Below are 24072 nucleotides of genomic sequence, written 5' to 3'. Positions count from 1 at the left end.
ATTTCTAAAGAATCGACTGCTTGAATTATATGGAGCTTTAAATAAGCCCTTTATTCTACATTTGAGGGAAAACAGTCAATGATCAAAAGTACAATGATAATTGGGATATCTTTATATTTATAAAAACATAAAGATAATGGGAGATCCTGCAAAAATAAATCAGATCATTTAAATCTGTTTATGCCACACACTATTGCTATTCAGTGTATCTTAAACAGAACGTTTATAGCTACCTAATATTTGCAGTGAATGGTTATTTATATGGGACTATTTTTTTTCAGTTACAAGTTTTAACTCAGTAAACAATTTATACAAGATGATCATCTTTTTAGGCTTTGTGAAATTTGCCAGTACCTATGATTAGAAAAATCTCCATTGTTTAATTAACTAGATAGAGATGTTTCAGCTTTAAGTTGAAATGCATATAAATAAAGAAAAATCTATTAGCAGGTATTCTGTTAACCCAGAGGGTCATCAAGTGGTAATGTTACAGTAATAATACTGGCTGCATTTATTTATATTCTGCCAGATACCATGTATTATTCCTAATTTCAAAACAACCCTGCAAGGAAGATACTATTATTCCTATTATTTTGTAAACAGCCTTTTAAAAGTTAAATAACTCACTCAAGTTATTTCAACTAGTAAGAGTTTTTCCTTATTTCAGGTTTTCCAGCCTCCAAAAGTCTGTTCTTTTTTTTTTTTCCATCCCAGATGTCATTAACATAAAACGTTTATGGTGGTTTTCAATTTACCAGAATATTTTAACACCCAGAATTCCTGCACCCTGGCTGTGCCAGATAACCGATTGTTTCACTTCCAGGAAGTTTGAACTATTGTAAATAATAATGACTTTTTCTAGTATTTCTAGGATTCATCATTATTCCAGCAACCATTCAGAAATGAAACTTTCTCTTTTCTCTTGGTTTTCCTTAAAAGAAAAAAAGTTAGTGTTTTAATAATTAGACTTTGTACTACCTCTAGGTTTTCAGTGAAGCATATTGGATTAAAGAGAAATTGATGGCTACTAGAATTGTTTTTTATAAGTTACACTGGCAACTGTATCCTACTTTTTTCAGAAATAAAAATCCTACTTCTTAATATTAAGCCAAATGTTTATTTCCCAGATTTTACCTAAATGTTCTTCCCTGAGGCCATTGCTATTGTGAAACTATTTTAATGGCCTTCATTGGGGTGTGGTGAGATGTTCTAATTGCCTTTGCTAAAAACAAGGGTTTCATATAAATTGAATTTTTCTTTTAGGATAATTGCCATTCACTTTTGTTTTGTGTGCAACTGAGTAGAGTTTTGCAGTATCCTCTGTGGACAATTAAAGTGCTGAAATAGGAGAAGCTAATAATTGCTTTGTGTGGTAATACTGACAACTTCTGCGTATTTGTCAATCTGTGTTAACAGTATCGATCAGGATGGGATCCTCATAGAGGGGCAGATAATATTTCCACTAAATCTTCGGACAGTGATGTAAGTGATATATCTGCGGTTTCAAGGACTAGTAGTGCTTCTCGTTTCAGCAGCACAAGCTACATGTCTGTCCAATCAGAACGGCCAAGAGGAAACAAGAAAATCAGGTGAGTAAGGGGACTTCAGCAGGAGATGCCTTTCAATATAGATTAGATGACCTGGTTTTAATTTAGATAATTATAATGACCCTGTGTTTCTAAAAGGTTAATATATGTCATTAAGGGAATGAGAACTTCTGCACATAGCAATTTTTACTATATTTTGCTCTACATTTCAAACTTAACTGCACAGGAAAGTTTTATAAAGCTGATAACCATTTTCTTACTAGTATACCTAAGTGAATGTCACTAGCTAGTGTTTTATGTTCAAAAAGTAATTCTGTCATTGTATCCTTACTAAATTAAAGTGAAAGTTGAGTGAAGACTTGTATTTCTGAAGGTTCCAAGGAATATGCAAAAATACTATTTTACAGGGTTTTTAGCTGAATACATTTCAGAAAACTTCAAGGAACATAGGATATGTTCCCATCCTTCTGAATCTTATATGAAGGAATAGAAAATAAAATTTAGAAGTATATTTTATAAGTTAATATAATTTGCATTTATTACATGACCTATCCAGGTTATGGGTACTGGAATTAAATTATTTTCCTTCTTTTGGATCAAAGAAAATCCGTAAGAGAGAGATTGCAGTTTTTTCATGCAGCTTTGTAATAGGAAAATAAGATCTTAAAACAATTTAGATTAAGTGTTGCTTACACTGGGCTTCTCTGGTATATACTAGAAAAAAGTTTTCAACATTTAAAGAGATCATTTTTATTTATGTTTTCATTACCTTTCTCTTTAACATTGTGTGCATTTTTCTTGACCTTTTCTTTTTTGTGTGTTTATTTGCATGCCTTCAATTTGTGTTGCATTCAAAAGGCCAAAGGGAATAGAAGAGGGTGGGACAGGCGGGAGTAAGCATGAAGAGATAGTGCATGAGGAGGAAGATGCAAAGGAAGAAAGAATTGAGAATGGGAAAGGGAAAGAGATTATAAAAACACGTAATAAGGAGAAAACCAAAGAATCAGAAAATGAGAAAAAAGCACAAGATGTACCTGAGCAAGGGAATAAAGAGGATTTACAAAGGCGATTCTCACATGATGATGACAGGTAAAATATGCTTGTTCTGATAGACACTTCCTATTAGTACTGGATTCCTTTTTCCTTCTCCTAAAATCTGTTTTCCCACTTAGATTTGGCTTATTTTCTTATGTTTTCTCTATTTAGCTTCTGGTACAACCTAGTACTATTTTGGCAAATTAACTTGTTAAAGTCATTGTATCTAGTAGCTCTGAGAGATTGATTTACTTCGTATTCAAGATCTTTGTGATTAGCTGAATCAACTCTGTCTTTATTTCTTTTGATATAAATTACTATACAGCTTCTTCATTTTTATTATTAAAGCTTTAAAATGAGGTTCTGAAAGGACTAAAAGAAATTGGCCTGCTTTATAAGAAATAGTGCATACTGAACATGAACTTTAAAAATGAGTGACAAGATAGCAAAGAGTAAGCTTTATGCAGTCTTGGTTTCCTGGCCTCTTAATTTTCTGGTAGATTCTGGTACTCTTTGGAGTCCCAATGAAGCATACACACTGAGGACGGTAGGTGCTCTTTGAAATGATGAAAAGAAAGAGTGTATGAACAAGGTATCATTCAAAAAACTTGTTGGGTTAGGCCCTCTAGAAATTCATTCAATGAGAGAAACTGCCCAGGAAGGAACTTTGAGCAGGGAGGAAGGCAGGGGGAAACAGGCAGAAAGGCATACAAACTGCTCAGTTTTCATTGTAATGCAAGGCACTAGGCCTGAAACGGAAAGTCCTATCAGCACAAGTACACAGAAAGACATCAGCTTCTGCCAGAGGAGCTGAGGTTTCTTTAATTTCTTTTACCTGAGACTGATAATTACAAATCATGTACATTTTGGAGGAACTGGATTTTCCAGTAATCAATTCAGAACTTGATTTTGTGCTAAAACTAAGTCTGCTTGAAGAGCATGCACAATACAAAAGCCAAATTTTCATTCTCCCATCTAAAACCAGATTTTAATTTGTGCTTTACTTATATTTAATAAAGATATTGGGAAATATGTTTACCCCTGTGTACAGAAGGTTTTGTCAATGACACTTCTTTTTTGTCTTAGATTGGTCTATATACTTAACTATATCAGTGTTCTACAATAGTGTCTGCATAACAGACATGAATCCTAATAAATACTAAGCTAGTTTGTTGTTTTTTTTTTTAGTATCTTACTGTTCTTCATGAAAAGAATACATTGTTTTACAGAGGAAAGGGAAAGATGGCATATTCCTGACAATCTGAATCATAAGGGCACTGTTCTCAGCTTAACTAACTATAGAATATTTATGGAACTGTAAATTAAAGCAGGCCAGGTTGATCTCTCCTGGGAACTCATATTCCGTAAAATAACAAGAAAACCAATTGCAATTATTTGGAAATACATATATAGGTGTCCCTCATTAATTATTGCAGCATAGGAATTTGAATTTGCTTTTATTTCATAGAATAAAACTAACAGTCTTTATCCTGAGAGAAAATATGACTGAACACTTCCCGTGGTGTTTGTTTTGCTAGCTTATAACAACAATCATAAAATGTTTAATGCTCAAAACAATTTATGTGCCTATCCAACAGTTTTTGGGAATAAACTAACTCTATCATAGACCATTGGTGTTTCATGCCTTTCATTTATAATCCAAGTTTTATAAAGGAAAGAAAATCTCTGACTTCAGAGTTTAAGTATTTATAGTATGCTAGTATTTAAAATGAACATAGTGACTACATTGACATCGTTGCTGTTTCCTTTATAATAATTGGGTCTCGTCTCATGATACAAAATTTATGTTGTTTGTGTTCCAACTCACTTTAAAGTACATCTTCTGAATGTACAAGTAGAAAAGAGCAAAATTTAAATTTAAAAATGTTCATTAAGTATTTGAATAGAATATTTTAGGTTTATTAATGGATTATACATTCATACTTGACTATTATATATATATATATATAGGTCTGCAAATATATTGATTATTTGATAAACACTAGAACACTCAATATTAAAATTTCCATTGAAATATTTATTTTCATTTTATATATAAATGTGTGTTTGAAATTTTGCATCTATTTATATTTGCTTATATATATGTTTGCATGGTCGTGTGTGTGTGTGTGTGTGCGCGCATGTATGTGATACCATATATATATGCCCTGATGATTCATGTCTGTTATACAGGTACTATTGTAGAACGCTGACATAGATAAGTAAATAGACCTATCTAAGACAAAAAACAGTGCTTTTTTATATGTGTGTATGTTTGTATATGCAAATATGTGTGTATACACACACACACACACACACACACACACACACATAGTAGCTATCCCACCAAAAAGTGTTGAGAAATGAAATGATTCACTCTGCCAATGCTCAGCCAGTGTTTTATGAGTAATGTAATTTGATGCACATTTATGTCTGTTATAGATGTTTGAAGGAGAAACAGTATGTTCCATTAACAGTTTCAGATTAGGTATCTAAAATAATTGTATTCTTATCCTGATTCTCATAATTTGCCTACTCACTTTCTCTGCCTGGGTGTTTTAGCTTGTCAGATAAAGGATTGGGTAATTTGTACTCTCCTGTAGTTTAGATGAACACAGTATACAGAAAACAGGAGACTAAGCATTGTCTATGATATGATTGACTAGTGTTGTGGTAAACTCAAGAGACTGTTGGTATCATGACTAAGCACTAGTAGAGCAATGTAAGTTTATATCATTTGATGGATGTTTCCAGAATTAAGTGGCCAGTATTTAATACTCCATTGATCAAATTTAGTGTTTCTGGTTTTCTGTAAGTAGGTTTCAGTGCTAATTCACCTGAAAAGGCGTACCGATGAACAATAGTTGCCACTGAAACATTATTGATGGCTTGTGTTTTCTTTATTTTCTTTTTCATTGAGGCTGTCTCCTGTTTATACTACTAAAATCTTACAAGTCCAAGCAACTTCTACTCTGTTTATGATGATTTGTATGAAAACCTTTTTTTAAATTATTGAACATCACTCTTAGATTTGTGAGTGTATAAACTTGAGATGGTCCCCAAGAATTTGTGTTTTTTATTGAAACTCATCCAGGTGATAGCAATTGGGCGATTATTATCCTATCCATTTTCTCTTTGGGGTTGTTTGTACTTATTGATGAATTTTGAGAACAACTTGTCAGTTTTCAGAGGGGGAGAAAGGCAGCTGAGATTTTGATAGGAATTATGTTTTATTAGATCAATTTAAGTGGGGATTATTGCCTACTTAAAAATATTATCTTCCAATCCATGAAGTCAAGATGTTCTGTTTATTATTTTTCAATGACAAAATGCAGTTTTCAATGTACACAGCGTGTACTTCTTTCATTATACTTGTAATTATTTTTGATGCTCTGATAAATGGGATTGTTTATTGATTTTAATTTTTGATTTGGGTATTGCTGGTGATGGAAATACAATTGATCTTTGTATGCTGACATGCATATTGTGTATTAATCTACAACTATTTTGTGCTCATTTGTAAGCTCTAATTTCCTTGTGATATTCTCTATAGGAGATCATATCATCTATGAATAAAAATAGCTTTACTATGTTATTCCCAATCTGAATTCCTTTTATTTCTTTATCTTGCCTAATTGATCTAACATTCTTTTCTTGTCTAGTGGGCTTGATTAAAATCTCTGCTCCAGTGTTAAACAGAAGTGACTCATAGAATGTTCTTAAAATAAATAGCACATATAATTGGTTTGTGTTAACTGTAAAACATTTTTGATGCTATTGTTGCCTACCACTCAACCATTTTAAAATAGTTTACTTAAAACTTTCAAAATTTTGAGTATTTCTCTTAAAGAATTGATATGCGCTTCATTGAAAACAAAACATATCCTATTATATTTTCCCTTTTATCAAGAAGTTCTACTTCATAACAAAAACTATACTAATCCCCATCATTTTTTATACTCAGTACCTTATGTTCAGATCATCATCTATGATAAATGGAATTTTCACCTTTCCTCGTATTTAAGGCTTTGTTTTCCACCTGTTACAATTGTGAGTTATATAACTTGTTTAAAATGCCACAAATCCCAGTTCTGTATACATAAATAAATCAATCTTTTTAAAAAAATGCCTCAAATTACATATGTTGCAAACCTGGTTACCAGTTTTCACATTGTATCAGGCAAATTTTATTAAGGATTTGACTCTTATTGCCATCCTCTCTTTCTTGAAATACTTTATCTTGATTCTATGATTATACACTCCCTTACCTTAAATGACTACTTAGGTCTCTGATCATCTCTGTCTTTGTGCATTTTTTATATGACCCTTCTGTATTGATATATTCTAAGACCCCATTCTAGGTCTTTTATTATTTACTGTGTACTTTCTGTCTATGGTGCATTCTGTCCCATGGCTTGCAGTAACAGCTATATGTTGATGACCTCCAAATCTGTATTTCCAACTGAGATAGCTTTCCTAATCATCTGCCAGTCGCTAGTTCTGCCATCTCCTTGTCCCTTCCAAGTTATAACAAACACAGCATGTAAAGCTAAATTCATTATATCCTTCACCAAATAAGCAACCAAAATTAATTGGCTATTCCTCCTGTACTTCTCAGTTCAAGTTACCAGTATTCTCCTATTTGGCTAACCTGGAACCTGGACATTATTCTTTACTAGTCCGTTCCTCTTATTTGAGGCTTTGTTTTACACTTGTTAAAACTGGGAGGTAGGTAACGTCTTGTTTAAAATACCTCAATTTACATACGATGCAAACCTAGTTACTAGTTTTCACATTGTATCAAGCAAGTTTTATTAAGAATTTGATTCTCGTGTAGAAAAAAGGAATATAATCTTAAGGAGCAGAAATCAAGTAAAAAGGTTCTACAGACTCTTCTGAGATGAACTTAATGACACGGTTCCAGGTTTTTGTTTATTTTTTAAGTAAATCTGGACTTGAGGCTTTTACCCGTACTCGCCACGCCCCTCCCAGGCTCTGGGCTTTTATTCCTTGTGTGTGTGCTTCATGGGCTCTTATGCCAAAATACCCAATTCAAAGATAAACTCATCCAACCAAGACCTTCTTTTAAAAATTATTTAGTTGTTTTTTTATAATAACAGTTCCTCTTAAGGTATTTATTGTGTGCCCTGTGACAATTATTTAAGAATGTGTTTAATTTACCATGTGTGACTATTGTTATTAGCCTTTTGAGAATAGGGTATCTATCATTTTTATCCTTTTGTTATCTTACCCCTCAATATCTGCAGTACCTCACACCTTTTAGGCACTTGATAAAAGTTTGTGTGTGAATATATGAATGAATAAGGTTGTAATAAAGCATTAAAATTTAGCAGTGTGTGCTAAGCTTCCAAAACAATGCTTCTGGCATAAGGCAATAATCATTATACTTATTTTACTTTTTATTAACAAAATTTTTAAGTTATTCAGGAGGCTTTTTTTCCCAGTTGTAATAAAGTTATAAATTTTACACATCCGTGGAATTTCCTTCATAAGACTTTGTTTTAGAGTCCAAATGTATTTCACTTAGCTGCTGGCATATTGATCGCTTTACTGGTTTGATATGATGAGGAGTCATTTCTTGTATCTTTGTACCTTTTGATAGCATTTTAGAAATTTATGTCATTATTTTGGGATACATGAGATTGGTATGAGTTTTTCTCATTTTTAAATATTGTTTAATAAACCCTTTTATTATGTTTAATTCCAACTTTCCTAGAACTTCATGCAGAATTTTTACATATAAAATAATGTTTGTCAGTTGGGAATGGTAAATACTTGAAAATCTGGAAATAAATCTTGAGGCTTTCTATCAGAATGTTTTGGATAGATGATTTGTAGAGTTTAATATTGAAGTTGTCTAAGGTCAACTGTGTATGTTCAGGACATTCTATGAATTAACCATCTTTATACTAATTCTGTATATCATAAAGGATGATGAATTACTACTTTACATGGCCCATCTGTCATGTGTGGAGAATTAGTTCTCCAGACTGGCACATTGGGGATTCAGTTGAACTGTGCAGCAAATTGTGAATAAGAACTTGCTTTTTTTTTTTTTTTTTTCTTTTGAGAACTACATATTTTATAGAAACTTTCCTATAATACTTTGCCAGATGATAGCCCAGAAATTTATTCATTTTGCATTTTGTATAAGAGGAAATAATTTCTGAAATACTAAAAAAGATTTCACTATACAGCAATTTCCCAAAGTAATGCTATAGACTTTCTAGAAAATGTTGGAAAGTTTTGTTTTGTAGTTTGACATTGTTGACCTTAATTGATCTTGTAATTAATCTATTTGTATTCCCTATCACACCTTAATTTACTCATCAAATATTTTTGAACATTTTCTATTTAGGAAAATTTAGTTGGTTGGTTGACAGTGAAATAGTTAACAGGACCTAGTCCTTTCCTTAAAAAGCTTAAAGAGGACATAGAGAAGTAAATAGATAATTACAATATAGAGCAAAATTGTAAAGAAAATTCTAATGTGATTCTAAAATGATACTTCCCTATAGTAAATAAAACATTTTAATAAATCACTTATTCCATTTAAAGCTTCCTCTAAATTCTTGAATTTATATGGAAAATTGTAAGTATGACAGATAAATTGCCCAATATTAAGTAGTTTGAATTTCAAAGTAGCAATAAAAATCTTATCTTTAGACACTGAAGTCTAGTGTTCCTCTTATTTCACAATAGAATGCATTAAGAATAAATGAATAAATGTAACAAGAAGAGAAAAGTGAATCAGCATTATATAAATATTCTCAGATTAAAAATCTATGATGACTTACATCTAACCATTAAAGAGCCATCTTTCTATACTAATAGCATAAGAATACATCTGATAAGCTTTGTTAAACAGTTGTTCTTATTTCTGGTACAAAGAAAGAATAAGGCTTTTGAATCTGAAAATATAGATTATTATCATATATATTATTTTGTATTTCAGTCTCCTAGTTTCTTTTCTTTTTAAATCTTCCTTGTAAGTCTGAAAGGTTCTCTAGCTATACTCATTTAATGAGGTAAGAACATAAAATATGAATATTTAGAAATATAAAATTAAATTTCTTAAGTCAGTGATTTCCATGTGTGTTTCCAGAAAATTAATCCCACGAACTAGTGTTTAAAAATATATAGTAGGTAAATTTGGGAACACTGTACATACTGTCCTTTTTTCTCCCCTGAGGTCATTCTGAGATGTTCTGTAATACATATGCATGTGTGTGTGCATGTGTGTGTGTATACACACACACATGCACACACACACACACACAACACTTGCCAAACTTTCAAACTTTTATGATGGACTATTCTTAGTATAACTTCCAAAGTTTTTTCTTGGAAACATGATTTAAACTCATCACATGCTTTAATTTTCCATTTCTAAATTTGGTTTCTATCTTTTCATTAAAATAAAACATTTTATCTTGGTGAGTTAAATCATAGAATTATGGTGCAAAAACTTCTGGGTTCCCTAGCAGAGAGATCCTTGAAACTGAGAAAATTTGCTGTAAGGGTTGGTCTTGTCCCCCAAAAAGCAAATAGGTGAGATTAGGGTGAGAATTGGAAAATCAAGTAGGATTAACCAATCAGACAAAAAAGGAAAAGTATTCTCCAAGGTATGTAAGATTTCTCTCTCAACTGATGATACCAAAAGAGTAAATGCATAAGAAATAACTTCTATAATTCAAAAAATATCATTAACATTGAAAATTTTGTTTAAATTTTGTAACTTTAAAAATGTAATTTTCTACATCTATAGTTTAAGGAATCATTTCAAACCAACTTATTAAACTTCAGTGTAGAGAGATACTTTTTCCACTTTCTCTCAACATCCCTGCCCCCAACCTGAGAACCAGGAGTGTGATATCTTTTTCTGAGTTGGGATTTTATTTTTAGAAAGATTTTTTTTTAATTGAAAGTTTGGTAAAATTTCCAGTATAATATAAATAAGTTTAAGGGTATGATACAAAATGATGACTTGTAATGCTGCTATTTAATATAGAGAGGTCCTTGTTAGGTGAGCATTTGCTAAGAACTCTCACTGTGAGATTGTATGAAAGATGATAGCTGAACTATTGGGGCAATGATTTCACAATATATGTTAATTAAACCATCATGCTAGAGTAAAAAATAGCATCTGCAGGATGATAAGCTTTCCTTTGATAATAATTTATTCTCCCAGACAAAAGGACGCTAAAAAACAAACCAAGAAAGGTGGTTGAGTAGCCATTTTCTATCTTTCCTGTTATTTATATTTCTAAAAATATATTGTTAGGGGGCTATTAGTTGCTGAGACCAAAGCAGGTTACTTTTTAGAAGTTCATTGTGTCCTATACACACATACATACACATGTAGAAATATGTTCACATGTTGGTATGTAGAGACCATATCTATCACAGGCTTGGTTCTAGAGCCTCTAGTTCCCAGTTTCCTTCAAATTCATGTATTATTTCTAATTTTCTAAATTCTGTGAGTTGACTTTGTAGCATGATTTGATTGTGTAGTTCATAACATCCATAGCTAACATTTTAATACATCACACCACTAAACTTCTACCATGCATTGGGATATACCTTTAAAATAACTAATTCTATATATCATACAGAAAAATAAGCAAATTCTCTGTTTAAGGAGACATATTAAACCAGAATGCTCCTGGTTTAACTTTCTGATGTTGCTCTAATGCACTAAATTTAGAATTAGGTACAATGTATACAAGTAATATTCACTATGGAAATAATAAGAGCCTGTGGTTGAGTACACACCTCTCAGAAAACAATGATATTTAAGGACTGATGAAATGTTAGTGTCATGGCAACAGTCTTCCTCTATCATGGGGCCATCATGTCACAGTGCCTAAGATACTCACTGCTTGGTCTCAGGAAGGTCTTCAGCAAGTATTTATTGTAGGATGCTTGGATGGATGAATATTTAACTATGTTAGTGATTTCTTACATGTGGGTTTTCATTAAAGTAGTTGAACTTATAAAGTGGATGAGAACAATAACTCTAAAGAACCAAAATTTTAAAACTGTTAAAAACTGTATGTACTACTTTCCTGTCATAGTTAAACTGTTACACACAGAGAATGACAGAATATTATTGAAGGGACTTAGAAGTTACCTTTACTCTGGACTAAAGTAGCACCTCTCTGATGGTGGTGGTTGTCAAATCAAGTTCATAAAGAAATCACCAAGGAAACTTTTTCAAAAAATAAGTTCTATATCCTTGACTTGAGAAGGGCATAGAATGTGTTGTGGTCATCAGTAATAGAAGGAATTTCACAGATGTCCAGTTGTCCAGTCTATCTGAAGAATGCAGAGTGTTCTACCTTTGAGACAGCTCATTCTACTCTTGGATATCTGTAACTGACAAAGATTTTTCTCAATTGAGTTCAATACTGCAACTGCCTATAACTTTTTAATAAATGGCCAATAGCTTATACTGGAGAATGACTGTAAATAAAAGTATAGTTATCCTTTGATTCAACTTATGTTTTATATACTTTTTTGTATTCATGATAAATTTCACGACATAAAATCAGAATTGAAAGGAAGCATTGTGGCAGGGACATATATACACAGGAAACTATACACTATGCTATATATGTATTTGTATGTATACGTATATATAACATATCTGTGCATATATTTGCAAGTTAATATGCTTTAAGTAGATATAAAATCAATAGACTATCAGTAACATATTAATATATTGTATATATATATACACACATATATGAAAATCTTTGGTACAATTTTTCATCTTTTCATAGAGCTTTCATGTTCCAACTTTCTGTATTATGTGCTATTTTTTTTTTTAAGATTTATTTGTTTGTGCATACAGAACTGGGGTACAGGCCAGAGGCTCAGGGGCGGTGAGAGGCTTCACCAGAGACAGAGTCGGGAGCAGAACAGGCAGATTGAGGAATTACACTGCTGAGGGGAGCAGTGGGTGGGTCAGGAGAGGTCTGCCGCACCATGTGGTCACCTCCAGGGCAGGCAGGAATTGAACTCATGCAGAAGTGACTTTAGCTTCTTAGTGCAGTGCTTTAACCTGCTGCGCCACCAGGGAGGGCCTATTATGTGCTTTTTAATAGAAAAAAAAATATTCTCCTACACTCCATTTTATTTAGAACCACTATGAGATATTTGAAGAATTCAGTGATTTTTTATTTTAATCTGTGGTCTATCACAGTATAAAATGAAGTGATGCAGTAATAACATTTAAAAAAGGTAACACTGTCCACAAATAAAAATATTTCATGATCTCTTTTATAGAAAGTTTTTGATAGTATGGCACATACTATCAAATTTAGTAAATCTACATTACTAAAGACCTGAATTTATCTCTAACAAATAATTGTAATTATTTGTTCTGAGCTAAAATTTTCTAGTGTTCGTTGAATTTTTATATTCCTGGAAAGTAAAATTCATGTTCTTTAAGTGTGTTTGCAATACTTTTATTGCTATTTTCTAAATATTACCTTTAAGACAAAACTATTCATGCCTAAGAGAAATCCTGTCTTGACATTTTAAATAGTATTTATTCTCTCGTTTGGAAAAGGTTTGTCATTTTCCACTTATCTCTGCTATGTTTATATCTGCATTTTACTTGTTCTACACAAATTGTTTCTTGATTGAAATTATTACATAACTTGATGTGAATTAATACCACATACATTTTGTATTGAAAACTTATAGTTGATTTCAAAACAATGAAAATTTGCCTTGTCAGTGCAATTTAAAGATAAGATCCTATAAGTTTGTAACAATGTGAAAATGTGTTTTCTTTAAGAAAGATATAGATTGTACCATAAAACATTCTGTTAGTCTTATGTATAAAATCAAAGCTAGTAAGTATTAGTATTTAACAACCTTGGAAGTTTGCTCATATATGCTAATAGCTAATATTGTTAGGCAAAGACTCTATAACAAAAGCATTTATTTTCAAAATCATACTATCCCTTTTTTACTGGATTGATAGGAACACCTCAATCATTAGCACAGTTACTTCAGAGAAGAATAGAAAAACTTAATGTTCCTACCAAGTTTTCATTGCACAGATTTGTTTTTTCTTTTTAAAACCATTTAAAAAGTTCATTTACATAAATTTATTTTAAAATTAAGCTTTTTGATGTATTGAAGGATTGCAAATTTTTAAATGCTACACCTGCATGTCAGTATTTCTTTATGAATTGAAAATAATTAGGTGCATTATCTCAGAATATGACTCCATGATAGTCTATGGTAATTATTCTGCAATGACAGCATATAATAGTGCTCTGAAGCTGACTATAAGTGTATTTAAATTTGCATTCAATTTGTTATGAGTCCTAAAATATGTTAATAATGGTAATTAAATTCTTGAACTTTTGGCAAAATAAGTTGCATAAGAATGATGGTTGCCCTTCAGTTTTTCTATTTCAAAAGTTGTCTATTCATGAAGGTACTTTGTTCATAAAGTCAAGGACTAAATTTCTTTTTTGTTTAAATTTTTAATGTTAATTTTTTAAGTGGAGGTAATATTGGGATGCCCCATCAGATCTTACAACCATAGGGTACCCACCACCAGCACCCCTATATTTCACCACCAGAGACCATGCTGCTTCCTTCCCTCTTTGTTCTCAGACCTCTTCCAACCCTTCCTCACCTTGGAGTTTCAGTTATTAGTCAACTACCAAGGGTTAGTTTTCAAACTCATTTTTGTTTTGCTATAATTTTAGTTACTTTGTATTTCACATGTTAGTGACACCATCCTGTATTTATCTGTCTCCTTCTGATTTACTTCACTTAGCATTACCCCTCCAAACTCCCATCCATGTTGCTGCAAATGGCTTAAGTTGAGCTGTTTTTGATCACTGATTAATATTACATTGTGGATGCATATACCACATCTTAATCTTGAGGTACTCATCTGTTCTGGAACACTTTGCTGATTTCCATAATTTAGCCATAATAAATTGTGCTGCAGTAAACATGGGAGTGCAAATTTCATTTTGAAGTAATGCTTTTTAATTTTGGAGATAGATGCCTAACCGTGGAATTATTAGGTCAAATGGTAGATTCATTTTTAATGTGTCGAGACATGGCCATAGTGCTTTCCAGAAGGGCGGAACCAGTATGCATCCCCATCACTAGTGTAATTCTGCATCACTAGATGCATTCTCCATCACCAGATGCATTCTCCATCACCAGATGGCATTCCCATCACCAGGTGCATTCTCCATCTCTTTGCCAGCACTTGTTATTTCTGACCTTTTCAAAATGGTCCCTCCCCACAGGTGAGAGATGATATTTCATTGTGGCCCTGATTTGCATTTCTCTAATAAGTGATTGTACACTTTGTTTTCATGTGCCTATTGGCTCTGACTGTGTTCTTTATTGCTAGATTGTCATTCGTTGTTTCTGGTTCCAGTATTTGCACATTTACAATGTGAATCACTTGCTAAAAAGCCTTAATGCTATTTTAGATAATTCAGGAAAAGGAAGCTAGGATTTTTAACTTTGTTAGAATAAAATCTTTAATTGTTCTTCTTAACAGTATAGAAACAGTTGTTCAGTATATCTAGAACTAGCCAGTCAGATACAAACTAACAGGAATTGTTATCAATCATATTTCACCAGAAATAGGAAAATGTCAGTAGAAATGATCTATACCAAGATCACTTAGATTTCCTTTAAAGGCAACTTTCATAGCATTTTTGCCAAATTTATTCAATCTAATTTCATGATTCCTGCACTTATAGACATGAAGTCTCAGGCTCAAAGCCCAGGGAGTATGAATGAGTGAAGCCAGGTTTAAAGAGCAGGCAGTGCTGGAAGCTTCGCCTCCCTCACTGAGAGTACATGCTCCCTTTAAAAGGTGAGGCTGCTGGGGGCCTCCCTGAGCAAGGGGCAAGTCTCAGCACTATGAAGTGGTCCGCCATGAGGGCAGCCACTGCATCACCATTTTGAGCCCCAGCCTGGTATCTGACCCACTTGGCCCAGCAGACCTCTCCTGTCTCTCCTGCTGCTCCCCTCAGCCGTGTGTTTCAGTCCATCTGCCTGTTCTGTCCCCTGCTCTGTCTCCAGTGGGTCCTCTCACGGCCCACACCTCTCGCCTGTACCCCAGAGTATCTCTTGTATGCACAAGTTAAAAAAGGGGGGGCCCTCCCTGGTGGCGCAGTGGGTTGAAGCACAGCACAAAGAGGCTTAAGCCACTTCTGCATGAGTTCGATCCCCACCTGCCCCAGAGGAGATCCACATGGCGAGGCAGACCTCTCCTGACCCGCCCGCTGCTCCCCTCAGCAGTGTACTTCGTCTATCTGCCTGTTCTGCTCCCCACTCTGTCTCTGGTGAATCCTCTCACCCTCCGCATCTCTGGCCTGTACCCTAGTTCTGTACGAATAAATAAATAATAAAAAAAGGGGGGTAAAACTGCTGCTGAACTATTTATTGCCATGCTGGAATGCAAGCAGTGTTACCAGGTCTGTTGTTCCAGGAGACCTGAAGCTCAAAATTTTATGTTAACTTTATAAATAATTCTTCTGCAAGGAAAGTAAATCAGTGGGCCTAATATACTGAATGGGCCGCTGGTTTACAACTGAAATAATAATTATTTTGGAATAATGACTTTGAGATTGTTAAGTACAGATTAACTGGGATGCTGTATTTGTAAAGTTTTCCTGTCAGTATTACATAGATCACTACACTGAGAGATAGATGGATAGTCAGGTACATAGATGGCATGCATAAATAAATAGATAATAAAAGCAAATTAAACTGAATATTTCTCATTTTCCTCAGATAACAAACAAAATAATAGGCTGTTATATGAAATTGTGTAGAATACTAAGAATTCCTTAACAGATATGAAAAGAAGTGGTATGAAGGATTGGGGTGGAGGGGTGAAGCTAATTATAGAGTTGCTAAATAAATATGAATAAACTTATCTGTGCAAGAAACTGCTTTCTATATATTATAACATGACTAGCTAAATTAGTGGAAATTAAATTAAGCTTTAGAAGACCCCTAGAAGATAGGAAACAGTTAAGTTGGTTATAAAAATGCTTTAATAAGAACAGCTTTTTAAAATAAAAAATCAAATAACAATTCTTAATCAAGAATTCTTAATCAAACATTTAGGGCTTGTAATGGCATAGTGAGTTAAACTGAATTTTATGGTTTCAGCTAATGGTTTTGGAATTTTGTAAATCCTATTTAAGTTAATATAAAGAGGATTGTCAATTTAAGTTTTAGCTCTGATCAAAGTGAATGTCTAAAACCAAAAGAGCATGATATTATTAAATCACAATTATATTATGGTAATTATTTTTATGCATATAGTTAAAATTGCTTTAAAATTTCTTCTCTTGAACAGTCTAACTTAAATACTAATAGTATTTATAATTTACTTAGACTTTTTCAATGATAAGGGCTTAAATATGACAAAATAGTGTGTATATTTGGTGACTAACAATGATAGTAGTGATTTGGAAATGTGCTCACAGCTTTGTCTTTTGCTCTATTAACTCATAAATTTATTTGTACAAGTTTAATTCAGCTTTATCCAAAACTTATCACAGTGTATCTATTAACATTTAAATTATATGAATGATAAATATGAGCACATAGTATATCATTTATAGATAGCTTATATATTAAAATAGCTTTTTTAAAAAAAGATTATTTATGTTTACAGAACTGGGGTACAGGCCAGAGGTGTGGTGGGTTAGCTTCAGAGTAATGAAACTGCACTTTGTATAGAAACATCAATACCCTTGAAAGAAAATTGATCTTTGAGAATTTCCAAAGAATGCAATTGTATGGAAAGTCATCTTTACATGTTCTATTTATTGGGTATAGTGAGTGCTATTATTTGATTTACTCAACAAACCCCAATATCTTTAGATAAGTTCTGGGAAATTTTATCTCTGTCTTCTTGGGTTAGATTCTGAAATATTTTACATAGCCCATCAAACTTCTGGTTGCCTTCAGATCACCTAGTGTAGATACTCAATTCGATATTTACTTACTTATTTATTTTCCTCTTACTATCTCATATTGCTGAAAAGGCTGTCATCTGCCCCTGCATGTAACAAGTACTGCTTTTTAAAAACAGATATTTTCAAATGCTAACCCACAAATGACAATACAAGTACTTAGAGGTGTGATGCAGGAGCTTTCTTAACCCATTGAACTTATTTCTTTCTTGGAAATTCATATGATAATAGAGATTGTTTAGAATCATACAAGGACACAATATATAGAACAGGACAACTGTTCTGGACAGAACATTCTATAAACTTCCATGGGCATTGGTACTGAAAATTTTACAGCAGCAATAAAGTACAAGAAGAATGTAATAACTAGGAAATTCCCAGAAGTAACTAGAAAATTTATCTTGATAACAGAGGATCTTCCGTCTTAACTTTATTTTACCTGTTAAGATAAGAAATGTGAAAACTTTAAAATTCTTCATGTAATATGAGATTACCATTATGAAGAAAGTATTTCATAAAAAAAGATGAGAATTTCATAGGAAGTACTTGATTAAGAGATTTTCTCAGTTTTAGGTTGATAAGTGTCAGAATCCTCAGGTTAAAATTTCAGTTAGTATACACAATATATGTTCTTAGAAATTACTGTTTAAACCATAACACATGGTATGTGTTTATAGGATCTTAAGTATGCTGTAAATTTAGATTTTTTAAAAATCTTTTTATAGATAGCAGTTAAAGAAAAATGCTTAGCAAAATACACTTTGCCCATAAGTTTGAAGCGAAAATTTTTGAATAAGCTTAAAATGTCCTGTGATTCACTTCATTCGAGATAGTAAAATGACTTAATGTTAAAAAGATATTTTTAAATTAAGAAATCATGGCTAGTTACTAATTTTATTAATTTGTATTTATTTCCAAGTTTCATTTGTCAGTATTCTCTCTGAAACAAAATTTACAATACAGATAAATCATGTCTTATTCTGACAATGTACTGTGTCACCTTCTTCCTGATTTGGTGCCTTTGATCAAGTGTTCTCAGGTGAAGGGCAGTTTAACTCCTGCCTTTCATACTGATACCATCTCCTTAAAATAAAATCCATGTAAAAAAGAGATAACTCAGTCTCTTAGAGCCTTCAAAAGGGGCACACCCTTACCTGTTTGGAAAGCAATTTTTTTTTTAGTTTGTTCTGCCATTTTTAATAAAAGATTTCAGAGCTACATTCTCACTTCTAGTAAAGCTGACATTGTAGAGCAGAGTATGATCACAGACTTAGGGCCAGGTAGTTTTCATAGCCTCTTTCCATTACTTGTATATTCAACTGCATAGATTACAATAACTCCATCTTGCTTTTAGCACTTTAAGGCCTGGGGCGATTACCTACTTTCTTTTATGGGGCTTCAGTTTACTCACTTACAGAGAGTAAACTAGATGTTCTTCAAATCTCTTTCAACTATGATTGAAGTTTATATTGCAATAATTTTAACATTTATCTCTAATATAAATATTTCCTCTAAACTCCAAAGAATATGAGATAGATCAAAATTTAGAACTTTCAAAATTGAATACATAAAATATTTAATAACATTTATATTTCAATGAGTCATTTCATCTTTTAGCTAGCTATTGATAAGTTTTTTTAAGTATCTAGTAACCTGTTCATCTGTGTTTTTCTTCCTCTGTTGGATAATTTGACATGTTTTAGATTGTGATCTTTCTAACAAATATGTTGGGACATCAGTCTTAAAACAGCTAGAAATAGTATTTATAAAACTAAACAAAAAGGAGGGATAACAATCACATCTTTCAGTGTCAAGACATACTTAATTCCCTTGTAGTTGAAAGAAATATATATATATATATATATATAAAAGAAGAGCTTTCTCTCTCATCACTTCTCAAGTGCAGAAAGAAGTAAACATGTAGATTAGCTAACTAACTTCTTTCCATATTCCTGAGTTTCCCACATTCCAGTAGAAGACATATCATCTCAAAGTGTTGCTATTTCAATCTGAAGGTAAGCTGTTTTAATATGCTATTAGACTACAGAGATAGCAAGAAAGGAGTACAAGATAAATGAAAAAATTCAAGACTATTATAAAAATCAATAGCTTTTGGTATTTGATCAAACAAGTGCTTTTTAAGATTAGACCAAATTTTGTATATTTGTTTTACGGTAAAAATGTAACAGGTAAAATCCCAGCTGTCATATAACAATTCCTTCTTTTTTTTAATGATATGCAAGATTTTATTGATTTTTGCATAGAAGAACTGGGGTATAAGTCAGAGGTTGTGGGGGGAGGTGAGAGGATGCACCAGAGACAGAGTCTGGAGCAGAACAGGTGGATCTACCAAAATACACTGCTAAAGGGAGCAGCAGGAAAAACAGGAGAGGTCTGCTTGCACCATGTGGGTCAGCTACCTGGCTGGGGATCAAACTCAGGCCATCAGATTGAAAGCACAGAGGCTTAACCCCTAGGCCACCAGGGAGGCCTTACCATTTAACTTATTTTCAGATGGAGGAGACTAACAAAGAAATAAAATAGATTTGATCTAAAATGATAGAGAAGAGAAATAGCATATGCCAACAGAGCAGAATGAGTGTTTGAAGCCTGGAATAAGTAAAGATTTAAGAATTCTGAGCTTCATGTCACAGCTGAAATTAACAGGGAATATCCAGTCAAGCTAACCTTGTAGGTGAGGCTGAGTTTGCAGGAGCTGGGTTCCATGCCAGGAACTCACTGAGCTCTAGGCCCCTCTTCCCTTTGGCAGGTGGTGATGAATGGCTGGTCTTCCAAGAAGCACTGGGAGCTCAGAAATTCTCTCTTGACCTGACTGTTGGAACAGAGAGGAAAGAAGTTGAAATGAACCTCGTGTTTCTAATTTTGGAAACAAAGTCATTTTTAAGCAAAGAAAATAGATTTTTTAGATTTTCACTTTCGTTAAATTCATATATTTTATATTATGTAAAAATCATAGAAAATGAAAGGTTCACATGTTTTAACAATTCCAAATATTTTTATTCTAGTTATTATAGACTAAAGTTTGGGTCACAAGGAAGTCCTTTAGTTTAATATAGAATGCATCGTTCTACTTACGCAGTATTTCTCCTGCTAGAAAAATAATAATCTATAAGAATGAAGTTACACTAGTTGCAAAATGGTCCTGGAAATACTGAGAATGAGTTATAGATAATGCGAACCTTGTGTAATCTAAATGGATCTCCAATAGCAGATAACTGGGGTTAGCAAAATCCAGTAGTATTTGCTTTCTGCTTAATGATAGACTGAGAAATTTAACCCAGAAAAATTGTATCAAAGCCTAAAAAAGACAAACTAACCAAATAAAATATTTCAATAAGGCCCTTTTGATTAGCCGACACCTGTGGGTTTTGTATGTCCCTGCATTAGAAAGTCACTAGAGAAACTTCAGAATGCAAATTTCTGACTTTCATGCCAGAAGTAGAATAATTGAATGAATGCCTGAGGCTGAGACTTCAGGTGGTTCTGGTGAATACTAAAATTTGAGAACCACTTTTCTTATTCATCTGGAAATTGTGCACTTCATACAGTTGAGCAATACTTCTAATACACTTACTGCTTGAATCTTTACCAGCTATCATCTTGGGGAATCTTCAAGTGTATGCAGTTATCCCCCAAATCTTTTCTAACAGAGAAGCAAACCTTTCCAACCCACAATAAAAGAAATTAATATTCAAATATATAATCACTATTCTGTGACTCGTCAATTTGCCCCATGGAAAACAAGGAACACTGACTTACTGGTCATGTCTGTGAGTGTTCTGTCATTAAGTTTGGAGAGCAAGTGACGGAAGAGATTGGATCAAAAGACAACTGGAGTAGCTACAACGATACTCAGAGGCAGTGGAGGTGATGAAAAGTGAACTCACCCAGAGAGAAGCCGTTGCAGAGGAAAGCCTAAAATCCAAGCAGTACAGTTATGGGGTCAAGCACCCCATTATATTGGTAATGGACTGTGTTATGAGCACACACATACATGAAGCCAACCAGATCATGTTCTCTGTCAGTGATTACCATTGAAGAGACAGTTAAGTGTCTCTATTTGTGATCTTAGTTAAACACCTAAGTATTTTTAAGTACCAGTTGACTAAGCAATGTGTATTGTAAGAAAGTGAACTTCCTTCTAGAGAGACAGCACAAACTCTGGGGCCATACTACTTTCATTTCCACTCTGATTCCAGCACTTTTCTTCATCCAGATGACTTCTTAGTTCACTCTTTTTTAGCTAGAATAATACTACTTATTTCATAGATTCTTTATGAGATTTAGTGTGCGTGTGTGTGCTCTTTGCACTTAGAACATTACCTCACACCTACTAAGTGGTGGTGGTTATTGTTCAAACTAAGGATGAAATTAGAAAAAAAAATGAGTAAAGTCAGGGAATTATAGAGCTTTGGAAGGATGCTGTGGAATTGCAAATAAAGTATTCACAAGAAATCTCTTGTGCAGTCTTAGATAACTAATAAAAACATTGTTATAATACATAATAATGGCCAATTTCCAGCATAACACATCAGTAAATTATGTGTCTCCAGTTTGAAAATAACGATCTGTCCTTAAATGTTCATTAATTTTGGTGTTAAAAGTTACAGTGCTACACCTTTCAAAAGGCTCACACATTTAACCACTCTAAAAATACAGCTAAATCTTTTATATCTCGGGGAAGACATTCAGAACTTCAAAAATAATAGATAAAAAAAGGTAAATTGCTGTTGAAATCTGAAGGTCTTTTCCAACTTTCTGAGAAGTGAAATCATAATGAGGTTCATCACTGCTGACCTTCATGGTGTTTATTTTTATTTGGGACTTTGTTTCACCTCCTCAGAAATAAAGTTTAGTGTTGATTGATTAAGGTATTACAGCACTGGAAAGTAGGAAATGTACTAGATTTTATAGCAAATCAATAAAAATACTAGCTCTATCTTACTATATGCTTTGCATGCATATTGTTGAAGACATAACATTTATATATACATACACACACACATATATATGTGTGTATATATAAATGTTATGTTTCTACACACATATATATGCGTGTGTGTGTGTGTAGAAAGAGAGAGAGAGAGAATGGGTGACTCCCCAAAGATGGAATCTTAAGTGGAAAAAACACTTTGGCTTAAGTGGAAAAAAACAAGGAAGCTGCTCAAAATTAGGGCCATGCCTCCCCTATCAGCACAGAGCAAACAGAAGCACCCTGTGGCAACTTCGTGGCCTGCGTGGAATGGAAGATTATCATGAAGCAGAGGTCAGGAGAGATTAGTGGCATTCGTTAATTATCTTTATTTGATGATACTTAGCTTCTGCTTGACACTTTTATCTTGAATTATATGTTGTCTTACTGCTTCGTCTAGTAGACTAGTTTCTAAGTGGTTTAGTGTCTGTTATTTGTCTATAATTGACATAGCAGTGATTTCACTGCTATGTACACAGTAGATGTGCAAATATTAGTTAGTTGATGGACAACTATATATTTCTTAGACATTTATTAGAAATTTTTATTTTTTATGTCAGTTAATATTCATTAAATACCAAAATGAGTCATAAACTTACTAAAAATAAGTAAATTAGTATCTGATTATCCCTATGTTACTACAATAGAATGATTCATTCCTATGATGAATTTATGAAATTTACTTATTTAATAAAATGTTTAGGTCTATTGAGTACCAAGATTCAGGTTGAATCTTGAATCAAATAAAGGACACTGACAAAAGGGATTGTGCAGGTTACACAAGAAGAGAGCAGTTGCAATACAATTTCTAGCGTGGAAAAAAAAAAACTCTGAAACAAACACTATAATTGGCATCCAAAAATTCATTATGTGACCTGTAGTTATGCCATACGAGTGGATTCATGACAACATGCTGCAGGCCTGTACAGCAGCTCGGTGTTGCTACATGATTCTAGCTGCCCAGGCTCCATTTGCAACTTGGTGCCACCTGGTGGCAATTGTCTTCTCTAGTGACAATACCGGAAGTAAAGGTGATTTTGAATCCTGGTTCAGCAAAAGCAGAGTCCAGGTATCTTGATTTTCCCAGTGCACACAGAGGTCTGGGGGATTGACCCTCATTTTCCTACTTCTCAAAAACTGAGCTGAGGGCCTTGTTGTCTCCCCCACTTCTACCTCCCAGGAGATATAAATTTTAACCTAAGTGCTAGGCCCCAAAAAGGACCAAATTGGCAATCATGTTATACCTAATTTCACATACTGTAGAATTTTTATTGCAATGCCAAATTGTTTACACAGTTGACATTAGGAAAAACACATCAGTTTTATCTAAGCTGTTGGGAAGATTATGGAAGACCTCACAAAGAAACTCCTGTTAGAGACTTAAAAAATGTAGTGATTTACCAAGTGGCCATAAAGAAGAAGGGTATTTGTGAGAGAGAAAAAACAAAGCTGAAAACTGAAAGTATGTATTTCATATTGTAAG

General features: G+C 33.2%; 1 protein-coding gene across 7 annotated transcripts in view; it reads left to right on the top strand.

Moving 5' to 3' along the window:
* The window catches only part of RIMS2 (regulating synaptic membrane exocytosis 2), a 418309-nt gene that overhangs the window by 323550 nt on the left and 70687 nt on the right, over positions 1–24072 (top strand). For 3 of the 7 annotated variants that reach the window (XM_012722998.1, XM_012722997.1, XM_012722996.1), the window contains one exon: positions 1417–1589. The exons of 3 other annotated variants lie outside the window; for them this stretch is intronic. In XM_012722998.1, coding sequence (XP_012578452.1) covers positions 1417–1589 — 173 coding nt within the window. Of the gene's footprint in view, positions 1–1416; positions 1590–2570; positions 2637–24072 lie in introns of those variants that run through there. One more of the 7 variants, XM_012723000.1, reaches the window with a different exon arrangement.

The sequence above is a fragment of the Condylura cristata genome, unplaced genomic scaffold (assembly GCF_000260355.1).
Source record: "Condylura cristata isolate star-nosed mole 26May11 unplaced genomic scaffold, ConCri1.0 scaffold00009, whole genome shotgun sequence".
Taxonomy (NCBI): Eukaryota; Metazoa; Chordata; class Mammalia; order Eulipotyphla; family Talpidae; genus Condylura; species Condylura cristata.
This window is presented reverse-complemented; position numbering and strand designations above follow the sequence as displayed.